This window comes from Typopeltis vanoorti, chromosome 23 (genome assembly GCF_054136105.1).
Source record: "Typopeltis vanoorti isolate ZY-2024b chromosome 23, IOZ_Tvanoo_1.0, whole genome shotgun sequence".
Classification (NCBI taxonomy): domain Eukaryota; kingdom Metazoa; phylum Arthropoda; class Arachnida; order Uropygi; family Thelyphonidae; genus Typopeltis; species Typopeltis vanoorti.
The window spans coordinates 93,062,796-93,084,977 of record NC_143571.1 but is presented as its reverse complement, the minus strand read 5'-3'; the positions used below and the strand labels follow the sequence as shown (position 1 = coordinate 93,084,977).

The 22,182-nt window shown below is 36.2% G+C and overlaps 1 protein-coding gene across 1 annotated transcript in view; it reads left to right on the top strand.

Moving 5' to 3' along the window:
* The window catches only part of deltaCOP (coatomer subunit delta), a 165,896-nt gene that overhangs the window by 130,643 nt on the left and 13,071 nt on the right, over positions 1-22,182 (top strand). Inside the window, exon 11 of the mRNA XM_090412650.1 lies at positions 6,050-6,254. Coding sequence (XP_090268776.1) covers positions 6,050-6,254 — 205 coding nt within the window. The remainder of the gene's footprint in view (positions 1-6,049; positions 6,255-22,182) is intronic.

Sequence of the window (22,182 nt, the reverse complement as noted above, 5' to 3'; positions counted from 1 at the left end):
CTGCTGGATGAAGGCCTTTCCAAGATTACTCCAAAACTGTCTGTCCATGACTCTCCTGCATATCTGATATCAATTCCACTATGATTTAGGTCAGCTTCTTGGTCGTTTTTCCTCTCGTGGAATCCAGTACTTCTTTTGTCTATCATTGATCTTGTCTTCGAGCAATCTGCCCAGCCCATTGCCACTTCAGTTGTTTCACTCTTCCTATGATGTCAGAGACTTTGGTTTGATTTCTTATCCATGTATTCCTTTTGTGATCCAGTCTTGTGATACCAAGCATACTTCTTTCCATACTGAATTGTGTTGTTCTTAATTTTTGAATTTCCTTTGCATTCACTGTCCATGTTTCACAGCCATATGTCAGTATAGGAAGAATACATTGGTTAAAAACTTTTCTCTTCAGGCATAATGGTAGTTGGCTTTTGAATATTGAATGTAATTTTCCAAATGCTTTCCACCTAAGTATCGTGTGCCTTTTAATTTCGTCATGATATTTTGTTCCATTGATATCTGTTGTCCTAAGTATATTTAATGATCTACTTGTTTAATTTCCTCATTATTGATTTTTATTATTTCTGGTTGGGCATAGCTATTGAACATAACTTGGGTCTTCTTTAGGTTTATCTTTAGGCCAGCTGTTTTGCTTGCAATTTGGAGTTCATGAATATGAGTCTGTAATTCATGCGCAGTTGAAATAAAGATAACTGTCATCTGCAAAGCGTAAATGACTTAAATATCTTCCGTTTATCTTCAGACCTTTTCCTTCCCAATCAAGGTTTGAATATTTCTTCTAGGCACGCTGTGAATAATTTTGGAGGTATTGTATCACCCTGTCTTATACCTCTGTGTTTCCATTGAAATGAATTGCTGCTGTGACATTGGTGTATGCTGATTTAATAGTCCTGATGTATGATTCCTTCACTTGTTAGTTTCGTAATGTTTTAAGTATTACACAAGTTTTAAGTGAATCAAAGGCTTTCTCATAGTCAATAAAACCAAGACATAGTGGTAATTGATATTCGTTACACTGTTCAATAATCTGCTGTACAACTTGAATATGGTCCATTGTACTAAAGCCCCTTCGAAAGCCTGCCTGTTCTTTTGGTTGTGCTAGGTCTAGAGTCGCACAAAGCCTATGAGTTAAGACTTTTGTAAACACTTTGTGAACCACTGATAGTAGACTGATCGGTCGGAAGTTCTTCAAGTCTTATAATTCACTTTTTTTATGTATCAGAATTAGGGTAGCCTTCTTCCATGTTGTTGGTACATCATTTTTTTCAGGCATAAAGTAAATAGTTTTGCTAAGAGTTTGTAGATTATTTCTTCACCTGTTTTTAAAAGTTCAGCTATAACTCCATCCTTACCTGCAGCTTTCCCCATTTTGCAAGCTTTGGATGCTCCACATAACTTCTTCTGGTAGAATCTGTGGTACTTCAGCTGTGTCGTAGTTGTCTTCTTCTTCTTCTTCATTTAATTCATCATCCTGATATAATATTGAGTAAAATTCAACTCTTTTTTGCTATAGCATATCTATCTCTGGTGATTGTCCTGTCTTGTAGTTGTTGACTGCGACCATCTGTTTGTTGCTATTCGTCAATTGCTGTTTGGCTTTTTTGAGACTACGGTTGTTTTCAATTGTTTGTTGTATGAATTTACAATTGAATTTTCTTATTTCTTCTGTAATACGTTTTCTGATCATTTTGCACAATTCAGTTTATATTCAATTTTATTCTATAGGTTAATTGATTGTTTCATTTCTCTTCGTTTCTTCATAAGCTGTTTTGTTTCTGGTTGAATTTTGTCTTGTTTCTGTTCTGTGGTACCAGCTATTTCAAGTGAGCATTGTAAAGGATTTTGGGTAATAATGTCATTACATTTCTGATAGATCAGAAATGTAATTGGGGTTGGCCCAATTGTGCCAGACAGGACTATAGATTTAAGTATAAGAAAAAGTGAGGAGGTAATTTGCTATGTCTGTTCACGAATGCCAAGAAGCATTACAAACAAAGCGGTTTGAGTTTGTTGCTTTGGTGAATAAGTTGAGGCCTAAAATTGTTGGCATTAGTGAAACCTGGTCCTCAAGTCAGACGTAACTGAAATCGAGTTCATGAAAATACCCTGTACTCGATTTCAGTTACGTCTGACTTGAGTACCAGGTTTCACTAATTTGCCAAAGCAACAAATGACAGAAGAGATACGAGAGGAGAATGAGTACTACTAATGATACCAGATGACTTCAGTCCAGTTAAAACAGAAATGCATGAAAGCAGTAATAGTAGTAATTTCCCTTGTAGAGTTTCAGGCTATCTAGTGTGAAGTGAGACTAACTGGAAGAAATATATGATAGGGTGTTGCTATAAACCTGGCAGTTCATTTGCTCAATGAAGAAATGCATTGCTAAATTGCAGGTGAAAAAGTGTTTATTATGAGTGACTTAAGTAATCCAAATATTGATTGGGTATCAGAAACAATTAATGGTAAGAATGGAGAATTTGAGCTGTTGTGTGACAACAGCTCAAATTCTCCTGGCGATTCATTTGCTCAGGATGAAGAAATGCATTGCTAAATTGCAGGTGAAAAAGTGTTTATTATGAGTGACTTAAGTAATCCAAATATTGATTGGGTATCAGAAAAAATTAATGATAAGAATGGAGAATTTGAGCTGTTGTGTGACAACTTTCTCAAGCAGCATGTGAAAGAAGCAATACAAGGAAAAGTGTTTGATTTAATCACAGCATCAGAAGGTGTCTCAGTTAAGGATGTCACTATTTTACCACCAGTTGATGACAGTGATCATGCTGGACTGACTTGGGAAGTGGTGAACCATATGAATGTTTTAATCAGGACAGATTATATGCTGAACTACAAATCCAGAAAATTATGACAAACTCAGGAGAATACTAACTTTTGTTCTATGGTATCAGTTGTTGAATAGGGAAAATATCAGTGCATGAGAAGCTTTGAAAACTTGCTTAAATAATGCAGTATCTGAATGTGTTCCTAGAGTTCAAAGAACAAATAGAATGGAAGTGAAATGGATATGTAAGGAATGTCATGAAAAGAAATTGGATGCACAGGCTAAAGGTAACCCAAAAGAATTTTATCATTATGCTGCAAGTAAAAGAAAGAATGACTTTACTAAATGCAGACAGTGTCAGAAGCAGATGAAGTAGGTGAAATAATGAGTGCCCACTCACCAATATCTATCAACCTGGTTGATTAACATAGTGCTATCACTGCATTGGATGAAGAGATAGCATTGCATGACAAGAAGGTTGTAGAGCTGTTGCATAACCTGGATAAGAATTCAGCAGTTGTGCCCAATGTGATATCAGCATGTGTGCTAAACAAATGTTCATCTCAAATGGTTATGCCCTTGACTGGCTTGTATAATTCGGATCCTAGTTTAGGATAGCCCCCACAGGATTGGGAAGAATGTATGAATATCTCATTGCACAAGTGATGTGTCTGACTATTGACCTATCAGTATCTCTGGAGTAATTGTAAAGATTTTAAAAAAATTGGTAAGAACTTGCATACAGAAATGGGTTGACAGACAGTTATACTCAGCAAGGAATAGCACAGGTTTACTAATGAGAAGTTATGGCTGAGTTAAATGAAGGGAATGGATGCACTGTGTACTGTTGAATTTTGCTAAGGCATTTAATAGAATACTGCATGTTACGTAAACTAGAAAATATAGGGTTTGAATATAAACTGTTGGTTTGGATAAGTGGGTGACTGATGGACAGGTATTGGAAAGTGGTGTATGGGAGGATGTAAATCTGCCAGATTTAAGATTGATCAGTGGATTTCCCTAGGGAACTCCTTAGACCATTGTTTAATCTATACATTAATGATGTAGGAAAGAGAACTTCACTTGTTTGTTGAGGATGCGAAGATAGGCAAGGCAATCAGAGATGCTGCTGATGCAGGTTTTACAGGATGATGTGAATAGTCTGAAAGTGTGGCCAAACAATAATGCTTCAGTTCAATGTTAGTAAGTTCAAAATTATGTACTTTGGCATGATGTGATATCCAACAGCATATTATAATGGTGGAATAGCTTATGAGGCTAGAGAACGTGGAGTTATGTGGGTAGAAAGTTGAAGAAACTCAATTGTCACATAACAAAAATTGCAAATGCAACTCAGAGAAATAATTGCAATGTTGAAATGACCTTTAACATGTAAGGATATAGAAGTTGTTTTGCCTCTCTGCAAGGCCTCGATATGACTGCACCTGGACTAGTGTGTGTGATTGTGTGCAGATTTGGTCTCCTGGTTCCATAGAAAGGCTGGAGGAGTTACAAAGATGATATTGGGATTATGAAATATAAATTACAAGGACAGATTGACAATATGTGGACTGCAGATACTGGTAGACAGAAGAAAGAAGGGATGATATGATAGCAGTCTATAAACTTTTGAGAGGAGACGTTATAGGATATCGGTTGAAATTTTTCATTATATGGGTGGTAGAGAAAGGACAAGTTGGCATGCATCTAAAAAATTCTAAGTTTATCTCTCATTGAGCTGTGAGTGGAACAGTTTGCCTGTCTAAGTAGTGAGTGCATCTAGTGTGAATGAGTTTAAGGGAAGGTATGACAGCTGGTTTGAGTGATGTATAGCCTCCCTCAATGAGTCCTTGACTTCTTGGAGGTCTCAGATAAGAATATTAAATTATTTTAATGAATTTTGTGCATTATTTATTATATATGAAAGCATTTGTTTTTGTTGAGCTTTCCTGAAAACTAAGAGAGACACTTTTATAGAAAGTATTTTACCTTGGGCATAATAAATGTTAAAGATTCCAAGCTATTTTAAACCTGGTTTTACTCCATTTCCAAAGTAAGCAAACAGACAATTCAGACAAGGTTTAAAATAGCTTGGAATCTTTAACAAATAAGAGACATTTTGTTTGTTTAGTAACAAAATAAGAATATCATCTGAAAAGAAATGTTTCCCTTATCAGTTAGTATAAAGAAGGGGAATAATTAAATAAAAATCCTAAAGAAATTAACACTTATGTTATCTGACAATGATTCCAGGTGAATACAGTTTAATTAACAATATGAGTGCAAATAAAGTTAAAGATGAGTGCAATTTAATTAACAGTATCAGTATGCTGATGGTTTAATGAACTGAAATGAATATGCAAACACTAATTGAATTGCTGAAAATAAATTTGATGATACCAAAAGATCGAATATGGATGTTCACATTATCCCCCCCCCCAACATGAAGTGCCCAGACTCCAAACATGTTCTCGAACTGTTAATGGATAGGTAAGACATCTGGATAATCCATTGTTTCTGAGGTTTGTGATGATTTTTCAAAAAAAAAAAAAAAAAAAAAAAAAAAGACATGCCTGTTTCAGCACAACAGTGCTATGTCATACTACAGGTGCTATTGTGGCATGATTTCAGAAAGATTGGCAAGTCTGCCAGATGTCTACCCATCAAAACATCTTTTAGGAGAATCTGAAATGTCATGTGCAGACCAGTGTATCCAACAATGGCACATGGACTGGTGAAAGAAGAATGATCCAAAATTCTTGACTAATAATGCATAAACTGGTAAGGAGTGTGCCCTGGATGAAGGGAGGGCGTTCACTTTATTAAGATGTGTGTGCATGTTAGCTTTCTCTAAATAGCCAAAGTTACTAAAAATTAACAGAAAATGACAAAAATTAAAATTTTACTAGAGTAGTATAGTAATCTACTGTTTATCTGATCTCCAAAACAATAACCCTTCGGTTTACTGACTCTTGCATGTCAATTGACACCACATAAGTACACCTCAGTTATCAGAATGGAAAATTGCTTTCCTAATGTGGTCTGAAAAATGGTAGATTACTGCAAATTGTTAAATTTGTTTTGTGGTCACACAATTTGTTGTAGCAGTACGCTAAATTTTCAGAAGTTTGTTTATTACGCATCAATGGGTGCTAATCCTGTTTAGTGCAGTTAGCAGATTTAAAACAAACATATCACTATTTTTTATTGAATATTATTAGTCACTAAATGATTGTTCATTATTTGGGACAGATCTGGTGCTGGAGCCCCTATCGTTTCAGAGTGTGAAGGAGAATACCACTATGATAACAGAAAAAATATTTTAGAGTGGAAGTTGCCTGTTATTGAATCAGAAAATAAGAGTGGCTCAATGGAGTTTACTGCTGGTGGTAAACCTAATGATTTCTTTCCAGTTTCAGTACAGTTTGTTGCTAAAACACCATACTGCAACATTAAGGTAAGTACTATGGTTTTCATTGATTGAGAAGTTCTTTGCATTCGACTCTCAATGTAGCAAACTCTTGTAGACTAAACAATCAGTTTGCTTCACTGGCACAGTTGTTATAGTGAATTTCCTTCAAATTAGTATTGCTTCGATGTGGCTTTGAGAATTTTGTAATTTATTATAATGGTTGCGTTCACTAAACCAGTTTCCTATAGTGAGATGTCGAAGTATGTTTTAGTAAATTAAATACATCTCCAGATTCATGTAGTATCATAAGTACAGGCCAAACACAGCCCTCTAACAATTGTTATCAAATCTTCAAGAAATTGAGTTAAAAAAACATCCATTTTTTTTTCTTGAAGTCAAACATTGCACATGTTTAAGCATTTTAGTTATGAACTGTAGATAGTTAATTCTTGTGAGCATTAACCATAGCATCATTAAGCAGCCATTGTTATTATCATACATTTGCAAGAAATTTGTTTTTATCACATGAAATTAAGCAAATTTAAGGCTATGAATAGAATATTAACCATTCATTTATGCTATTTATTGCAAATTTCTGTATCATCTACCAAACCCAGTTTAAAATTACAAATTGTTCCAGTTCCATTAATGTAATTTTTTTTTTATCATTATTTTTTTTTAATGGTAAATTCCATTCACATTAATTAGAGGAATTTCTTTACTGAGTGTTCCAGGTAAGATTTATGAAAACAAACACTTGAGACTAAGAAAATTTGTGGAACAGCAACTAGTACGTTTGTCTCCTTGACAGGATTAATTGAATCAGGACCACTTAAAACAGTTAAGAAATCATAGGAATATAACAAGGATCTATATTTCAGTTTTGCAGATCAGGAAAAGGAATAATATTATTATTATTAAGAGAGACCTTAAGGGAGTCAGGGACTCATTAAGAGAGGCCGCATACTACTCTCACCAACTATCATACTTACTCTTGAATTCATTCACACTGCTTGCACTCACAACATCCAAAATCAATCCATTCCAATCACGCACCACACTATGAGAGAAAAATCTAGTCCTCATTTCCTTCTTATCAGCATTCATTCTCACCTTCCAAGGATATCCTTTTGTTCTTACCCCACCCTCCATAAATTGAAAAATTCTGTCAACTGAAATCCTGTATGTCCCTTTCAGAAGTGTGTAAGCGACAATCACATAACCCCTCTTTCTCCATAGTTACTGGTATCTGCAGTCTACAAATTGTCAATCTGTCTTCATAATCAGTATTCCACAATCCTGATATCATTTTAACACTCTCCTTTGCACTCTCTCCACTATATCAGAATTACAACAGAAACCAGGAGACCAGACCTGCACACAGTAGTCCAAGTGAGGTCTTATTAAGATCTTGTAAAGAGACAAAATGACATTCTTATCTTTTGAGTTGTGTTTGAAATCTTTGCTACATGATTCCTGAACTTCAACATTCTGTCTACTAACACTCCAAGATCCTTAGCCTCATCAGTTTCTTCTAGCAATATCCCACCAATCTCGGTAATCTGAACTAATAAAAACCGTGCTCGTTCGGATTAGCAAATTCCCCCCACGAGACAACAATAACTAGCGTTTGAGACAAAAATAATTAGATTCTAATGGTACATCAGTTTAATTCTGTAAATAAATGAAGTAAGTGATAGAAAAAAGCTACTGTACTGTAATGTAAAACTTAAAAAATTAATATAACACACGTTTATTTTAGTAAAAATTTAGTTTGTATGTACCTGTATTGTTGAGGATTCCGATTTAATAAAATTGCATAGTTCAGTACATAACTTAATTTGAGTGAAAAATATCACTTTCTTGTACTCAACACAAAAAAAGGGTTTTTATTTCTTTGTCACTGATTTTCTTTTGTTTCTTCGAAGCTAAACTTTTTTTTGAATGCTTCTTCTCGGAGCTGCATTAGCAATAAAATTTTGTGGAATGGCGTATCATTTTGCTTAGCACATTCTATACACATATTATAACTATCAGCTGCCTCTCCATGTTTTACTTTTTTTCCTTCGAGTTCTTCATCGTCTTCTACTCATTAGAAGACGATGATGATGACGATCATTCTACATAATACATAAATATGTAGCGTCATATTTATAATTTCAGCATCTGATTTGATTTCGAATTCACTTTCGGTTCTACCTGTAATCCATTCCGTAACATCTGTTTGTGAAATTTCGACATCTGGATTTATGTTTATAACCAAATTATGCATGTTTTGAATTTCCTCTTTTTTGTGTATATTTGTGATTCATGCCGGCAATGCAGTACGTACTGTACAGTATAAAAAAGCAAACGTGAGCACACAATACATCAAAATAGACCTCCAGTATAACCGTACAATCGACAGTATGAAAAAAATACTGTACTGTAATAATAATAAAATAAATAATAATAATTAAAATAATAATTATTAAATAAAAATAATAGTACACAAAATAATACGTAATGAATAAAACTTTTTTTCTTTCAAACTGCAGTTCGGATTACTGGAGGGTTCGGACTAAAGAGGTTCAGATTAGTGAGATACCACTGTATTCAAATCATTCTGCAAGTACTGCATATCAGCAGCATTCCTGATTATCCTACATATCTTTGCATCATCAACAAATAGCTCTATGTCGCTTGTTAAATCCTTTCCAGTATCGTTAATGTGTGGACTGAATAACAGTGGACCAAGCACGCACTGATCCTTCTGGTACACCACTGGGTTTTTGTTTTTTTTTTAAATCTTTGTACTGGTTATGGGCAGTACTACCCTTATATCACGTCCAGACTTGATATAGGTCTAAGCCTTTACAAGTGTTTTGCCCTGTTTTAGTTATTATTGTAGTCATTCTCTGGTGGCAATGCCATGCCACCAGTGTGCCCTGTAGTGCCCTCAAAGAAAGAACTTTAATATTGTTCTGCATAAGCCCAAGCTGTTTTAAGTCCTTATATCTGCGCTCCATACACCATGTAAAGAGATGGTGGTGCTGGTAATATGGGAGGAGCATGGGAATTTCCCCATGCTCCTCCCATATCTTGCTAACTAGATCTTGGTTATTCTTGTAATAGTTTACCTTATTATTATGGCTATAGGCAAGTGGGCGAATTTGACATCAACTACTCAAACATCACCATCGCTTTTAATCACTAAGTCTGGCTTACACAAACCCGTGGAAGTCCTATAATGTGGTTCTACCACTGTCTCCCAGCGTTTGTTCTTAAAGTGGTTCAGAATGGAGACCACGGTATCATGCCTCGACACATGGACCCCATGGGTGCTGAAGCAACACTATATGAGACAATGTCTCACTGTACTGGCAGCCAGCCCTACAGTTTGAGTCGTCACTACCCCATTGAGCTGTGCGGGCTCGAGTAAGCAGGGCATTGATCTTCGTCCTGATAAGTTCAATATACTCAAACCCAGGGAGGAGTCTGGTGCCATCCCTTACCTAATCATGCTGGGGAGGCACCAGATATGACTTTTAAAGGAGCACCATCTACAGAACAGTGCAGCAAAGATGCCCATCTCTTGTGATCTGCGGGTGCTGACTCAGTTAAAGGTACCTTGATAATGGGACCAGCCTTTAGCCTGCCTAAAGTCTTCTTGTTTTAATGGGCTATAGAAAGCCTCTCTGCAGATAAGGGAAGAAGTTCTAACTTCACGATTCTGGACAGCTGCATGAGTGGGATCAGCCATCTATGTGATGGAACCCCGAGCCCACCACGAGTAGAAATATGCAGTAGGAGTGTCAGGTGGCAGTCGAAGCCATGATCTCACGGCTGAATGGATAGCCCTGTCCATTCAGGACAGTACTGAGATATATGTCTTACCAAGCACCAACTTGTGGTAAAAGCGAGGTAGGAGATAGTGGGAAAGGAGAAACGGTCTTTGCTGGGGCTTGAGAGGAACTTTCCTCAAAGAAGCGATCCCAGCTTCTAGGATAGAAGACCTTCCCTTTGGGGTGAACATGATACCAAGGTATCTCTACTCTTCCAGCATGGTCAAAGCATGCAACAGCCTCCCGTGCAGAGAAAACTCTATAGTTTCGACCTTAAGATTCTTGCAGGCGTAGACTTCTGTGGCTAATTGGTTCAAAAGATATATTTCGGTGATTACACCACATTTATTATTCAGTTATACAAAATACTGAAATAATAGTTCCCGACAAGTTTCGTAAATCGTAGGATTTACATCTTCAGGGGGTAAATAGTATAACTTAAAGTTTAAACAAGAGAATTAATAAATACAAATCATAACCGTCTGGCTATTCATAAACTCAAATAACAGAATGCAGATATAAAACGTTATTGACGTTGAACAATACTAGACGATGTCATGTGTTCTTGTTCTCGTTCATACAATTCGAGCTCAGATTGGGGTAGATTTTTTATTAGAGCTGACCACACTTGATGGAGAATCAAACCTTGATTTTTATTGCATTGGGTTGGGTTTTTCAGCATATTAGCAGCTTCTTTAAATTTTCTTATATAACTGTTGTTTTCTATGTATGACATAGTCGTTTTTTACCAGAGTACATCGTGTCCAGTGGAAGTGGTATGGAAAGCAAGACCTGTCTTTTGTTCTCTTTTGTATTGTACGTCTTTTTGGTGTTCAGCCATGCGTATTGCTCCAGATCTTCCTGTCTGTCCTACGTAGCAAATCCCATAAGAGCAATGGATTTTGTAGACTCCTGGTTTTTTAAGAGGATGATGAGGTGGTTTTGGTGGATGTAGGAATCTTGAGATTTTTTCCATAGGAAGGAAGGCTACTTTTATATACTCCAACAGAATGGGTATGAAACAAAAACCATCAAGAGAATCCTTAAAATGCCTCCAACTAACAACACAATAAAACAGGATTACAAAGACACAATCTCGCTCCCTTATATCAAAAATGTTACAGATAAGCTAGCCAAATTAATGAACAAACACAACATAAAAGTAGCCTTCCTTCCTATGGAAAAAATCTCAAGATTCCTACATCCACCAAAACCACTTCATCATCCTCTTAAAAAAACCAGGAGTCTACAAAATCCATTGCTCTTGCAGGATTTGCTACGTAGGACAGACAGGAAGATCTGGAGAAATACGCATGGCTGAACACCAAAAAGACGTACAATACAAAAGAGAACAAAAAACGGGTCTTGCTTTCCATACCACTTCCACTGGACATGTACTCTGGCAAAAAACGACGATGTCATACATAGAAAACAACAGTTATATAAGAAAATTTAAAGAAGCTGCTAATATGCTGAAAAACCCAGCCCAATGCAATAAAAAACAAGGCTTAATTCTCCATCAAGTGTGGTCAGCTCTAATAAAAAAAAATCTACCTCAATCTGAGCTCGGACTGTATGAATGAGAACAAGAACACGTGACATCGTCCAGTATTGTTCAACGTCAATAACGTTTTATATCTGCATTCTGTTATTTGAGTTTATGAATAACCAGACAGTTTATGATTTGTATTTATTAATTCTCTTGTTTAAACTTTAAGTTATACTATTTATCCCCTGAAGATGTAAATCCTACGATTTACGAAACTTGTCAGGAACTATTATTTCAGTATTTTGTATAACTGAATAATAAAAAATGTGGTGTAATCACCAAAATATATCTCTTAAGATTCTTGTCACGACCAGAAGGGACAAGAGCTAAAGAGCAGGACTTCTCTACATTAATAGAAAGGCCTTGAATAGAGAAAAAGTCACCTGCCTGGTCAAGGAGTTCCTGCAAGCCTACCTTAGTAGAGGCTACGAGAATAAGATCGTCCACAAAGACCATAGCATTGAAGGAAGAAGCACCTAGAGAGTAGTCTATATGGCTAGGAAGAGAGTGAAGAAACTCATCTATGACGCAGTTAAAGAAAAGGAGAGATAGAGGATCACCCTGGCAAACACCCCGCACTGTAGGAATAGAAGTCACACAGAACCGTATAGTGATGGAGCTACCCAAGTATAGCTCCATAACGTAGGAAAGAAAGGGTTCTGGACATCCAGCAATAGACAGTGCTCGAAGGAGAGCAGGAAGGGATATGCTATCAACAGCTTTTTGGAGGTCCAGTGACGCCATATATAGAGGCTTAAGGCGGTGGTGGGAATCAGAGAGAAGAGAAAAAGAAGATATATATTCTTGGCACAGCTGTCTGAAGGGACAAAAGCTCTCTGTCTATAATCATGCTGTATATGTTGCTGAAGTCATTTAACTATGATTTTATGATAGAGTCTAAGTGTCACAGGAGAGATGGTAATAGTTCTAAAGTCTGATGCACAGCTTGAAGTTTCTTTCTTCGGAATGAAGATAGTTCTTGAAGCTCGTAGGTATGGTGGTATTGCTTTACTGGAAAGGAGAATGTCCAATAAGTCTTGAAGAATCTTCAGCAGCACCTTCCGAAGCCTAGCCGTGGGAAGCCATCAGGTCCCGAGCCCGAGAAATTAGATGGAAGAGCTGCTTTGATCTTCTGGATGGAGACAGGCTGGTATATTTGAAGGGCAGGAATGGACCTCAATATCGTAGGTTGGTTATTTCATCAGGGAGTGGAGGTGGAGCAGAAAAGACTGTACTCCAGAATTTAACAAAATCATCATGTAAGTCTGCTAGAGGTGGAGGGGAAGCATCCTTAAGGATGATCTTGGCACATTACCATCTATTCTTTTTATAGAGGGCCTGCATAGGCCCTCTTCCTCTGCTTCTTATTTGACAAAGTCATTGTAGAATGAGACATAGGCTGATATTGACGAGGCATTAAGTGTTCAGACTTCAGCATGGAGGTGGTCATTTAACTGATCTGTGATATCCATTCCCAGAAGGTGAGTCTGGATGAGAGATTTAAGAATTTAATGGTTATATTCCGGAAGAGGAGGATCATCTAGAGATGATGTCAGTCTGAGAATCAAAGCTTCTTCTTCAACAGCAGGATGGTGGTTGGAAGACGAAGAGGCAGGGATAGGAGATATTACCTGTTCCTACCTGTGGCAGATGGGCTGCCAGTTCTTGAACTAAGGCTTTGTAACTGGCTTTCCGTCTATGACACTATGACATCCAAAGATCTTAATGGGAGCACCCTAAATAAAGCCTCATTGATGTTCTTTATCCTTCGAGCCATCAACTCTATCTCATGAGCAGCAAGGATCTTTTCTTCTTCGGCAGTCCAACGTGCTTTGACCCGCTCAGTTCTTATTGCAGTGTTGGCTTCTGCTTAATGTTTTGAGGTACGATTCATGCCAAGGCTGACTGCAGTGGAGAACGCACGATCACAGACCTGACACACAAAGTGTCTTAAATCAGACTCTCATCCCCCCATATACCACTTTTTGATATCTGTCAGTCGGCCATTCTCTTATCCACACTAATATTCTATAATCTAAACCCATATTCTCCAATTTATGCAACAGTCTACCATGCTGTATTCTGTCAAAAGCCTTAGCAAAATCCAAAAATATTATGGTGTATCCATTCCTTGTCTAGTTCAATGGTAACATTGTTATAGAATGTGAGCAAGTTGCATGAAACCCATGTTGCTCATTGAAAAGTAGGATTCACTGTCAACCTATTTCTGAATATGACAAAGTAACAAGTGAAAAATTATTCAAAAATCTACAATTATATGGTGTTAATGGGATATTACAGAGCAATACAAAATTATATATATTTTTTTTAATGTGATTCCTACCCATGAGAGTTTGTAAACATATAGTACTTTAGTATAATGGGAAGTAATGTTTTTTATATTAATTTAAAATATATATATATATGTATATATGTTATTATTATTATGAGATCTTTGGCGAAGATTTCAACTACACATCATCCAAACCATCTCTTGTCCTTAACTCATTCACACTAGATGCACTCACCACTTCAAATGGTGAACTATTCCACTCACCCATTACTCTGAGAAAAAAAAATCCAGCTCTTCTCTCTTTCTGAACTGCAAAACAAACTTAACTTCCACAGATATCCCCCATGTTCTCTCCCCACCTTCCATATAACAAAAATTTCATCAGACAATATGTTATAATACCCATTTAGAAGTTTATGAACCTCTATCATACCATCCCTCTTTCTCCTGTTAACAAGAGATTGCATTCACACATACTCTCAATCTGTCCTCATAATCTACATTCTGTTATCCCGATATAATCTATATTACTCTTCTTCGCAGCCTTTCCACAGCTTTATCGCAGGAGACCAAATTTGCACACAGTAGTAGCACAGTCTTATCAAGGTCTTCTATTGAGGCAAAATCACTTCCTTATCCTTACATGTCAAGGTTCATTTCAACGTCGCAAGTATCCTCTGAGTTGTGTTTGCAATTTTTGCTATTGCGATATTTATAATTCAAATTCTTATCCACAATAATGCCAAGATCCCTAGTCTCACCAGATAACCCTGCTGATGTAATACGTCATTGGAAATCTCATCATGATAGAATTCATAACTTTACACTTACTAACACTGAACTGATATTTCTTGTCATTTGCCCAAATTTCCAACCTATTTGAATCATTCTGTAAGTGCTGGATATCAGTAGTATTCCCTGATAGCCCTGTCTATTTTTGCATCATCAGCATGCAGGTGAACATCTCCTGTTAGATCTTTACTAAAGTCCAATGTATAGATTTCTCCAAAAACTAATCTCTGAAATACTCCACCAATCACCTTAAATCTGGTAAATTCACACATCCCATATACTACTTTTGGATACCTATTTACCAGCCACCCACTTCTCCACGTCGGTGAGTTATATTCCACTCCCATATTCAGTCATTTATGTAGTATCCTATCAAATTTCTTAGCAAAATCCAAGACTGTCATAGTATATCCATTCCACTTATCCAAGTCAACTGTAACATTGTTTTGAAATATAAGCAGACTGCTAAAACATAACCTCCCTTGATTAAATCCATGCTGTTCTTTATAGAGTATAACTTTTATGTCAACTTATTTCTGTATGCAATTTCTTAACTTCTCTAAAATCCCTACCACACTAGAGAAACTTGTAGGTCAGTAATGAAACACATCATGTTTTTGCACCAACCTTGTACAACAGAACTAGCATGCATTCTTTCCATTCCTGTGGTAACTTTTCTTATTCTATCTGTCCCTATCGTCAAATTTTTATGCAAGTTATGTAACAGAACCTCCTTCTTATGCACTTCCATCTCTTTAATGTAGTGTTAGTACTGTGCACCATGTTACATATACCTGGTTGATATATCTTAGCAAAGTGAGGACTCATTAATTGAACAATCTTATCAGCCTCTGATCTGCATTCAATAAAGTTATTTTTGTATCACATTTATTCAATCTTTTACTTGCATTTAGCCTGCATAGTTAATTTCTTTTCATTCTCTGATAAAGTTTTCTGCTCAGTACTCATAACTTTTCTGGCTTGCTCTTTATATATAACTCATCTCACTGTTATTTTCACAATATTCCTTCTACATCATCTTCTTCAGGAGCTCTTGTTTAATAAGGTTGCACATTCATTTCACTCCCATCCTATTTATTCTTTGAACTCTAGGAATACCTTCAGATACTGTCTTATTTAAGCATTTTTTCAAAGGTTCTCTTGCACTGCTTATATCTTTCCCTTTCAGTGAATAATACCATGGGACCAAAGATAGTATAATAGTCATAATTTATAGCTTTGTAGTTCAGCATGTAACTTATTCTAATTGGAACATCAGTATAATTAGCTACTTTCCTGGAAAGCACAGCATGATCACTCACCTATTTGTCACCAACTGATGGTAAAGTAGTCATATTCTTAATAGAGATCCTTTCTGGTACAATGAACAAATCTAACGCTCGTTGACCTCAATCTCCTTCTTTCACAAGCTTGAGAAAGTTGTCTCGCAACAATTCAATAAATACTATTTCATTCTTATCATGAGATTTCTATTCTACCCAATCAATGTTTGGATAATTAAAGTCGCCCATAATGATCAGTTGTTTAGTACCCATCAGAATAAATTAACAGTGTTTCATTGTTCCCTGTAACTGAACCACCAGGTGTGTTGCAACAGCCCACTATATATTTCATTCTGTTAGCTTCCACTTCACACCAGATAGCTTCGGACTCACTGTTACATGGGACATTATTACCATTTACCATTATTGTTTCTACTGTAACTGGACTCAATTTGTGTGATATCATTAATAATACCCCCCCCCCATCTCTTCTGTCATTCCTAAAAAAATACTATACCTTTTACACTCGATCCCAGTTACAATATCTGATTCTGATGGCAAGGTTTCACTAATGCCAACAATCTTATTGCACAACATGTTCAATAAAGCAACAAACTCAACTACTTTGTTTATGGTGCTCCTGGCATTACCACCTGGTTGTTTCTTATAATTAGATATGCAATCTATTTGGGCTTGTAGAACTTGCTCTTTTCCCTCACACTCAAAAGTTTTGGACCCAAAGCGTACATTTCTATTCCTTTGCCAGATACATAACCATGTTCAAAGCCATTCATGTCTTTGCCATGTTTGCACACCATAGCTAAACTTTCACATTACATTTCCCCCATTCCTTTCATTTTGAACTAGCATCCCTAACTCTGCACTAGGTCTCATCCCAATTAGTACCACATTTTTTGCCTTATGAGTCGCACTTTTTTGTACATAAACTTTATCTGAAAATTGAGATACGTCCTATAAGCCAAATACATGTTATACACACCGATGCATCTTATACACCAATGTATTTTTTTATGTATGTGCAGTTGCGGTACATCATTGCTTGTCAGTAATGCATGATCAGTTCGAATAGTTGCACAGTCATTAACAGTTCATGCATTTAAACTCATAATCAGTACATTATTATATTTAAATTTTTTTATAATCCATGGATTCTAAGAAGCACAGATACAGTTGTGTTTAAGCATACTGTGATTGAGTATGAAAAAAAGAATAGTAATACAGCAGGAGAGCAGAGTGGCACTTTGGACCTCCATCTACAGAAAAAATTGGTACAAACTTGGTCCTTCAAATTTGTACCAATTTTTGACAATTTTTAACAATCGATAGAAGTAAATTCTAAAAAACACAATCTCCACAGAAAACCAGCAAAATGGCCAGAAATTGAAAATGAATTAAAAACTTGGATAATGGATCAAAGAAGATCAGGTTTTGCTTGTTGAATAATCAAAAATATTATTCAACAAGCAAAATTATTGGCAACAGAAAGAAATATCGATTTTCCAGGGTCCATCATAGTGCTTTAGATTTGTGAAGAGAAATGCATGCAAAAACGAAAATATCACAAGATAGCTAATATGGATGAAGTGCCTCTCGCTTTTGATGTGCTCTTGACTTCAAAGGTAAAAAAGTGTTAAAACTTCTAGCCACAAAAAAAAAAAAAAAAAAAAAAAACTAGTGTTGTTTTGTCCTCCTATGCAGATGGAAACAAAATTGTCATTTTTTTTTTTTTTTTTTTTTTTTTTTTTTTTTTTTTTTTTTAAAGAAAAACTTAGTTTTAAGAGAAACTTGTGCCATAATACTATATAATACATACATAAAACAAGATAAAAATATTATTTATTAAATATACTGCCAAATATTTCAGTGTGAAATTAACAGACTATCATCAATGGCCATAAAAGTATACAATAAATTGCATATTTATGTTAATTACTTAACTAATTAATAAGAATTCATTTTATGCCGTTATAATTTAACACTGCATCTTTACATTTGTTTACATTTCTCTCAATTGCAAATGGCTATGTATGGTCTGTAAATGTTTGTGTGCGTAAGTTTTGATAAATTTTAACTTTTTATAATAGATTTGTGTATACTTTATATTAGTAAATGATAAAATAAACTAGTGTATACATATATTTTATGCATTCCATACATACCTAACTTTTTCTTAATTTTTTTGATATTTCTAAGCTACATCGCTTGTCTGTGAGTTTTTTCAAATTGTTGCAAATCTCCAAAAATTTTTTAAATATATTTCAAATATGCAAGAAGTTGCTGGTTGGCCAAGTAGTTAGCATATCTGCTCCCCAGCCAAGAGGCTGCAGGTTCAAATCCCGCAAAGGCATGGATGTGTTTGTGATTGTCCACTCCCCCAATACAGACTGGGTCACCATGGAAGTAGTAGACCCAAAACCTCCTGCAATGGTGGGAGAGGCCTCTACCCTGCAGTGGGTAGAAATATATAGGCTGTCAATTTTTATTTATTTTTTTTCAGTGCAAGAAATTATATACTTGGTTTAATCCTTTATCCAAGTGCAAGCAAACAAAGTTGGCACCTGAAGTATTTTCAGGACTGGGGCAACTCATGTAAGAAGCTCATGGCTTCACATCACTTGCCTTAGTATCCCATAATGCAAATCACATCTCCTTGTGGACATATATAATGCTATGCATTATGGGAAGGGTCGCTACCCAGACCAGTTTTGCCTTTTATTGAGGTCTCTTCAGTGGGAGCAGACCCAGAGGTGATACTAAGGTTGAACTAATGCAGAAGTCATATTTTCATATAAGAGTTGCCAAAAGGTGTCACACCTTATTATTACTCTGGATTAGAGAAGAGAAAGATGTTGGAAGTTTTTTTCACTTGGTTATACTATAAATTAAAGATACCAAGAAATTATATACTTGGCTTAATCCTTTATCCAAGTGTAAGCAAATCTTTAATTTATAGTATAATAAAGTATGACACCTTTTAGCAACTCATATATGAAAATATGACTTCTGCATTACTTCAACCTTAGTGTCACCTCTGGGTTTGGGAAGTGACCCTTCCCATAATGCACAGAATTGTACAGTCTGCAAAGAGGAGATGTGATTTGCATTATGGGATACTAAGGCAAGTGATGTGAAGTCTTAGCTTCTTTATTCTAGTGGAAAGGCTTAGATGTTGGTTATGAATTATTATTACTAAATAGTTTAGGGAAATAACAACGTAGACTAGGATATACATTAAAATAACTTTTTAATACAAATCCAATATTTCGACAACGTCACATTGCCATTGTCAACAAGAACGTGTGAGCAAGACACGTGCATGTAGTCACAGCAAACAGTAAATGAGGACGAAGCAGGAAGCTATTCTTTCTCCTAAAGTCCTACTGGTGCCCCCAGGCGGGCAATGTTGGTATTCTTGGGCAATTGGGCTGAGGTCTTCTGATGTAGGTTTCCCAAATTTGAGGCAGTCTCATGCAGCCAATTTGTTGAGGTTTGGATTGTTTCTTAGGGCTGAGGCTGATTCCATGAAAAGCCTTTCGTACTTGTATTTACTACAGTGAATGATCATGGCTTTCTTCCACCGTATTCTATATCCAGAGCATGGTCTGCAAGATCAGAGTGGCTGTATTGGTGGAACCAGATGTAGTCCTTATGTTCTGTAATTCTGATATTGGCTGTCTTGCCTGCTTGGCCAAAGTAGGACAACTTACAGCTGCAAGGGACCTGGTATACACCAGGTAGGTCTAGGGGAAGAGGTTGGTCTTTAGTGGAGCTGATAAGGGATGCCAATTTCTTATATGGTCTGTAACAAGAAGTTAAGCCGTGTTTTTTTTTAGGATTTTTGTAATTTTTTCTGAGGTGCCTCTGATATAGGGTATGGTGATGGATTTAGAGTAATCCTTGTTGTGAGGGGGGGGGGGTTTGTAGTTTATTGGTTTCAATATTCTTTGGATTGTTTTGGGAGGGTAGCCATTGGCTGAAAAAGTGTTGAGAATGTAGTTTAGTTCTGTGGTTAGGGCATTGTCATTTGAACAGATAAGTTTAGCCCTGTTGTGTAGTGTCTTAATGACACCATATTGTTGTGAGGAAGGGTGGTGGGATTGTTGGTGAATGTATCTGCCTATATAGGTGGGTTTTCTGTAGACTGAGAAAACCAAGGTTCCATCAGGCTGGCAGGTGACTAGTGTGTCTAAGAAAGGAAGGCAGTTGTTTTTTCTTCTTCCAAGGTGAATTTGATTCTGGGGTGTTGGTTGTTTAAGTGTGTTAGGAAGGAGAGGAGTGCATCGGAACCATGTGGCCAACACATCATCTACATATTGAAGCCAAATGGTTGGTTTTTGTGGGGCAGAGTTTAAGGCTTTCTCTTCAAAAGTCTCCATATAAAAGTTGGCCAAGGGTGGGGAGAGTGGAGAATCCATGGCTGTCCCCGCTATTTGTTTGTAGAATTTTCCTTGCCAAACAAAATAGCCTGAGTTCATTGTGAACTGAAATAGGGCTGTGATATTGGGAGGAAATTTAGCTTGGATTAGCTCTAAGGATTCTTTGAGTGGGACATTTGTGAATAATGAGGAGACATCAAAGCTGACCATTACGTCAGTGTGTTTGAGTGTAAGGTTTTCTATGCTGGCTTTGAAGTGGGCTGAGTTTTTTATGTATGAAGGTGTGTTGCCAGTATAGTGTGTGAGAGCTTTGGTCAAATGTTTAGCTAGTTTGTATGTGGGGGGAATCAATGCCATCCACTATGGGACGTAATGACACATTTTCCTTATGTATTTTTGGGAGTCCATAAATACGGGGACGGGGGGGTATGGAGTTAAATGGTTTTAATTTGTTAGTGACTTCCACAGGCCAAGAAGTGACCTTAGCTTCTTTATGAGTTGCCCCAGTCCAGGAAATACTTCAGGTGCAAACTTTGTTTGCTTACACTTGAATAAAGGATTAAGCCAAGCTCATAATTTCTTGGTATCTTTAATTTAATAAAATATTTATAACAATTCAATCATTAGTATATAGGCTAGGCTGCCACGAAGCAATCATATCAATTGCACTACTCTACCATAAAGCAATCATATTGTTACTTCTTCGTTATCAGTGCATGAATCATTATACCTGTAAATAAATATGAATTTCTTTTTCACATTATCTTTTCATTTTTGATGTATGGTGTTAGTAATACGTATAACATTTGCAGTGTTTTGTATCATATAAGACAATATTAACGTAGGTACTGATAGATGTATGACTCATCTTGTAAACAGACAACATAAACTTATGGTATCAATAAATACAGTATAATACTTTAAATGTATTTTCACTTCCTTATGATTTTCTTTTCTCTAGCACACTTTATATTGTAAGAATATAGTACACATGCATACCATACAAAATGTGTTAATTGACTGTTTATGTTAACAGTAGGCTATTGGGAGTCAAAAGTTATACCCGGATTTTCGAACAACACGGGAGGTTGGCATCCCTAACCCCCGCATTATTGAATAGTCGACTCGTGTGTGTAATTTATAATATCATACTAAACAGATCCTCTGATAGATGTAGTATCTAGTTGGTTTCTTAAAATAAATATCATTATTGGTCTTAATTAATAAAAAAAAAAAAAAAAAAAAAAAACTATTATTCAGATCAAACTTTCCTATATTTTTGATATAGGAAAGTTTGGCTTAACAATTTTTACAAGGTAGAATGAAACAATTGATTTATTGATAGGCAGTCATTCCAATTCAAGTTAAGGCGCTGAAGTAATGCCTCAGCACTCCTTAAATAGCTATTCGAATTTGTACCAACATCTGTGTAGAATCAGTGTTTCAGACCAGAGAACGTTGTGGTCTTCCTCTGTTCTATGTTACACTAATCCAGACTTATCGGATTTGTTGTGAAAAATATATGATTGATGTTTTTTTTTATATTATTTTTTCTGTTGAACGTCCAGTTTGTCCAAAGTAGGAAAGATGGCAGTCACATGGAGCTGGGTATACACCTGAAAGAGACATAGGTGAGTGTTTATCTTTAGAACGGTGGGGGGGGGGGCATAGAGAGTTTATTAATAGAGATATAAGTCACTACTAAATTACATTTCTTCAGAATTCTTGGAGTAGGTTCTGAAATGCTGGAGATGTATAGGATTCGAAGTATCGATTCTTTATTGTTTAGGTTAGGTTTGTAGGGGTCAAACACATGTGTAGTCCTTTTGGAGAAT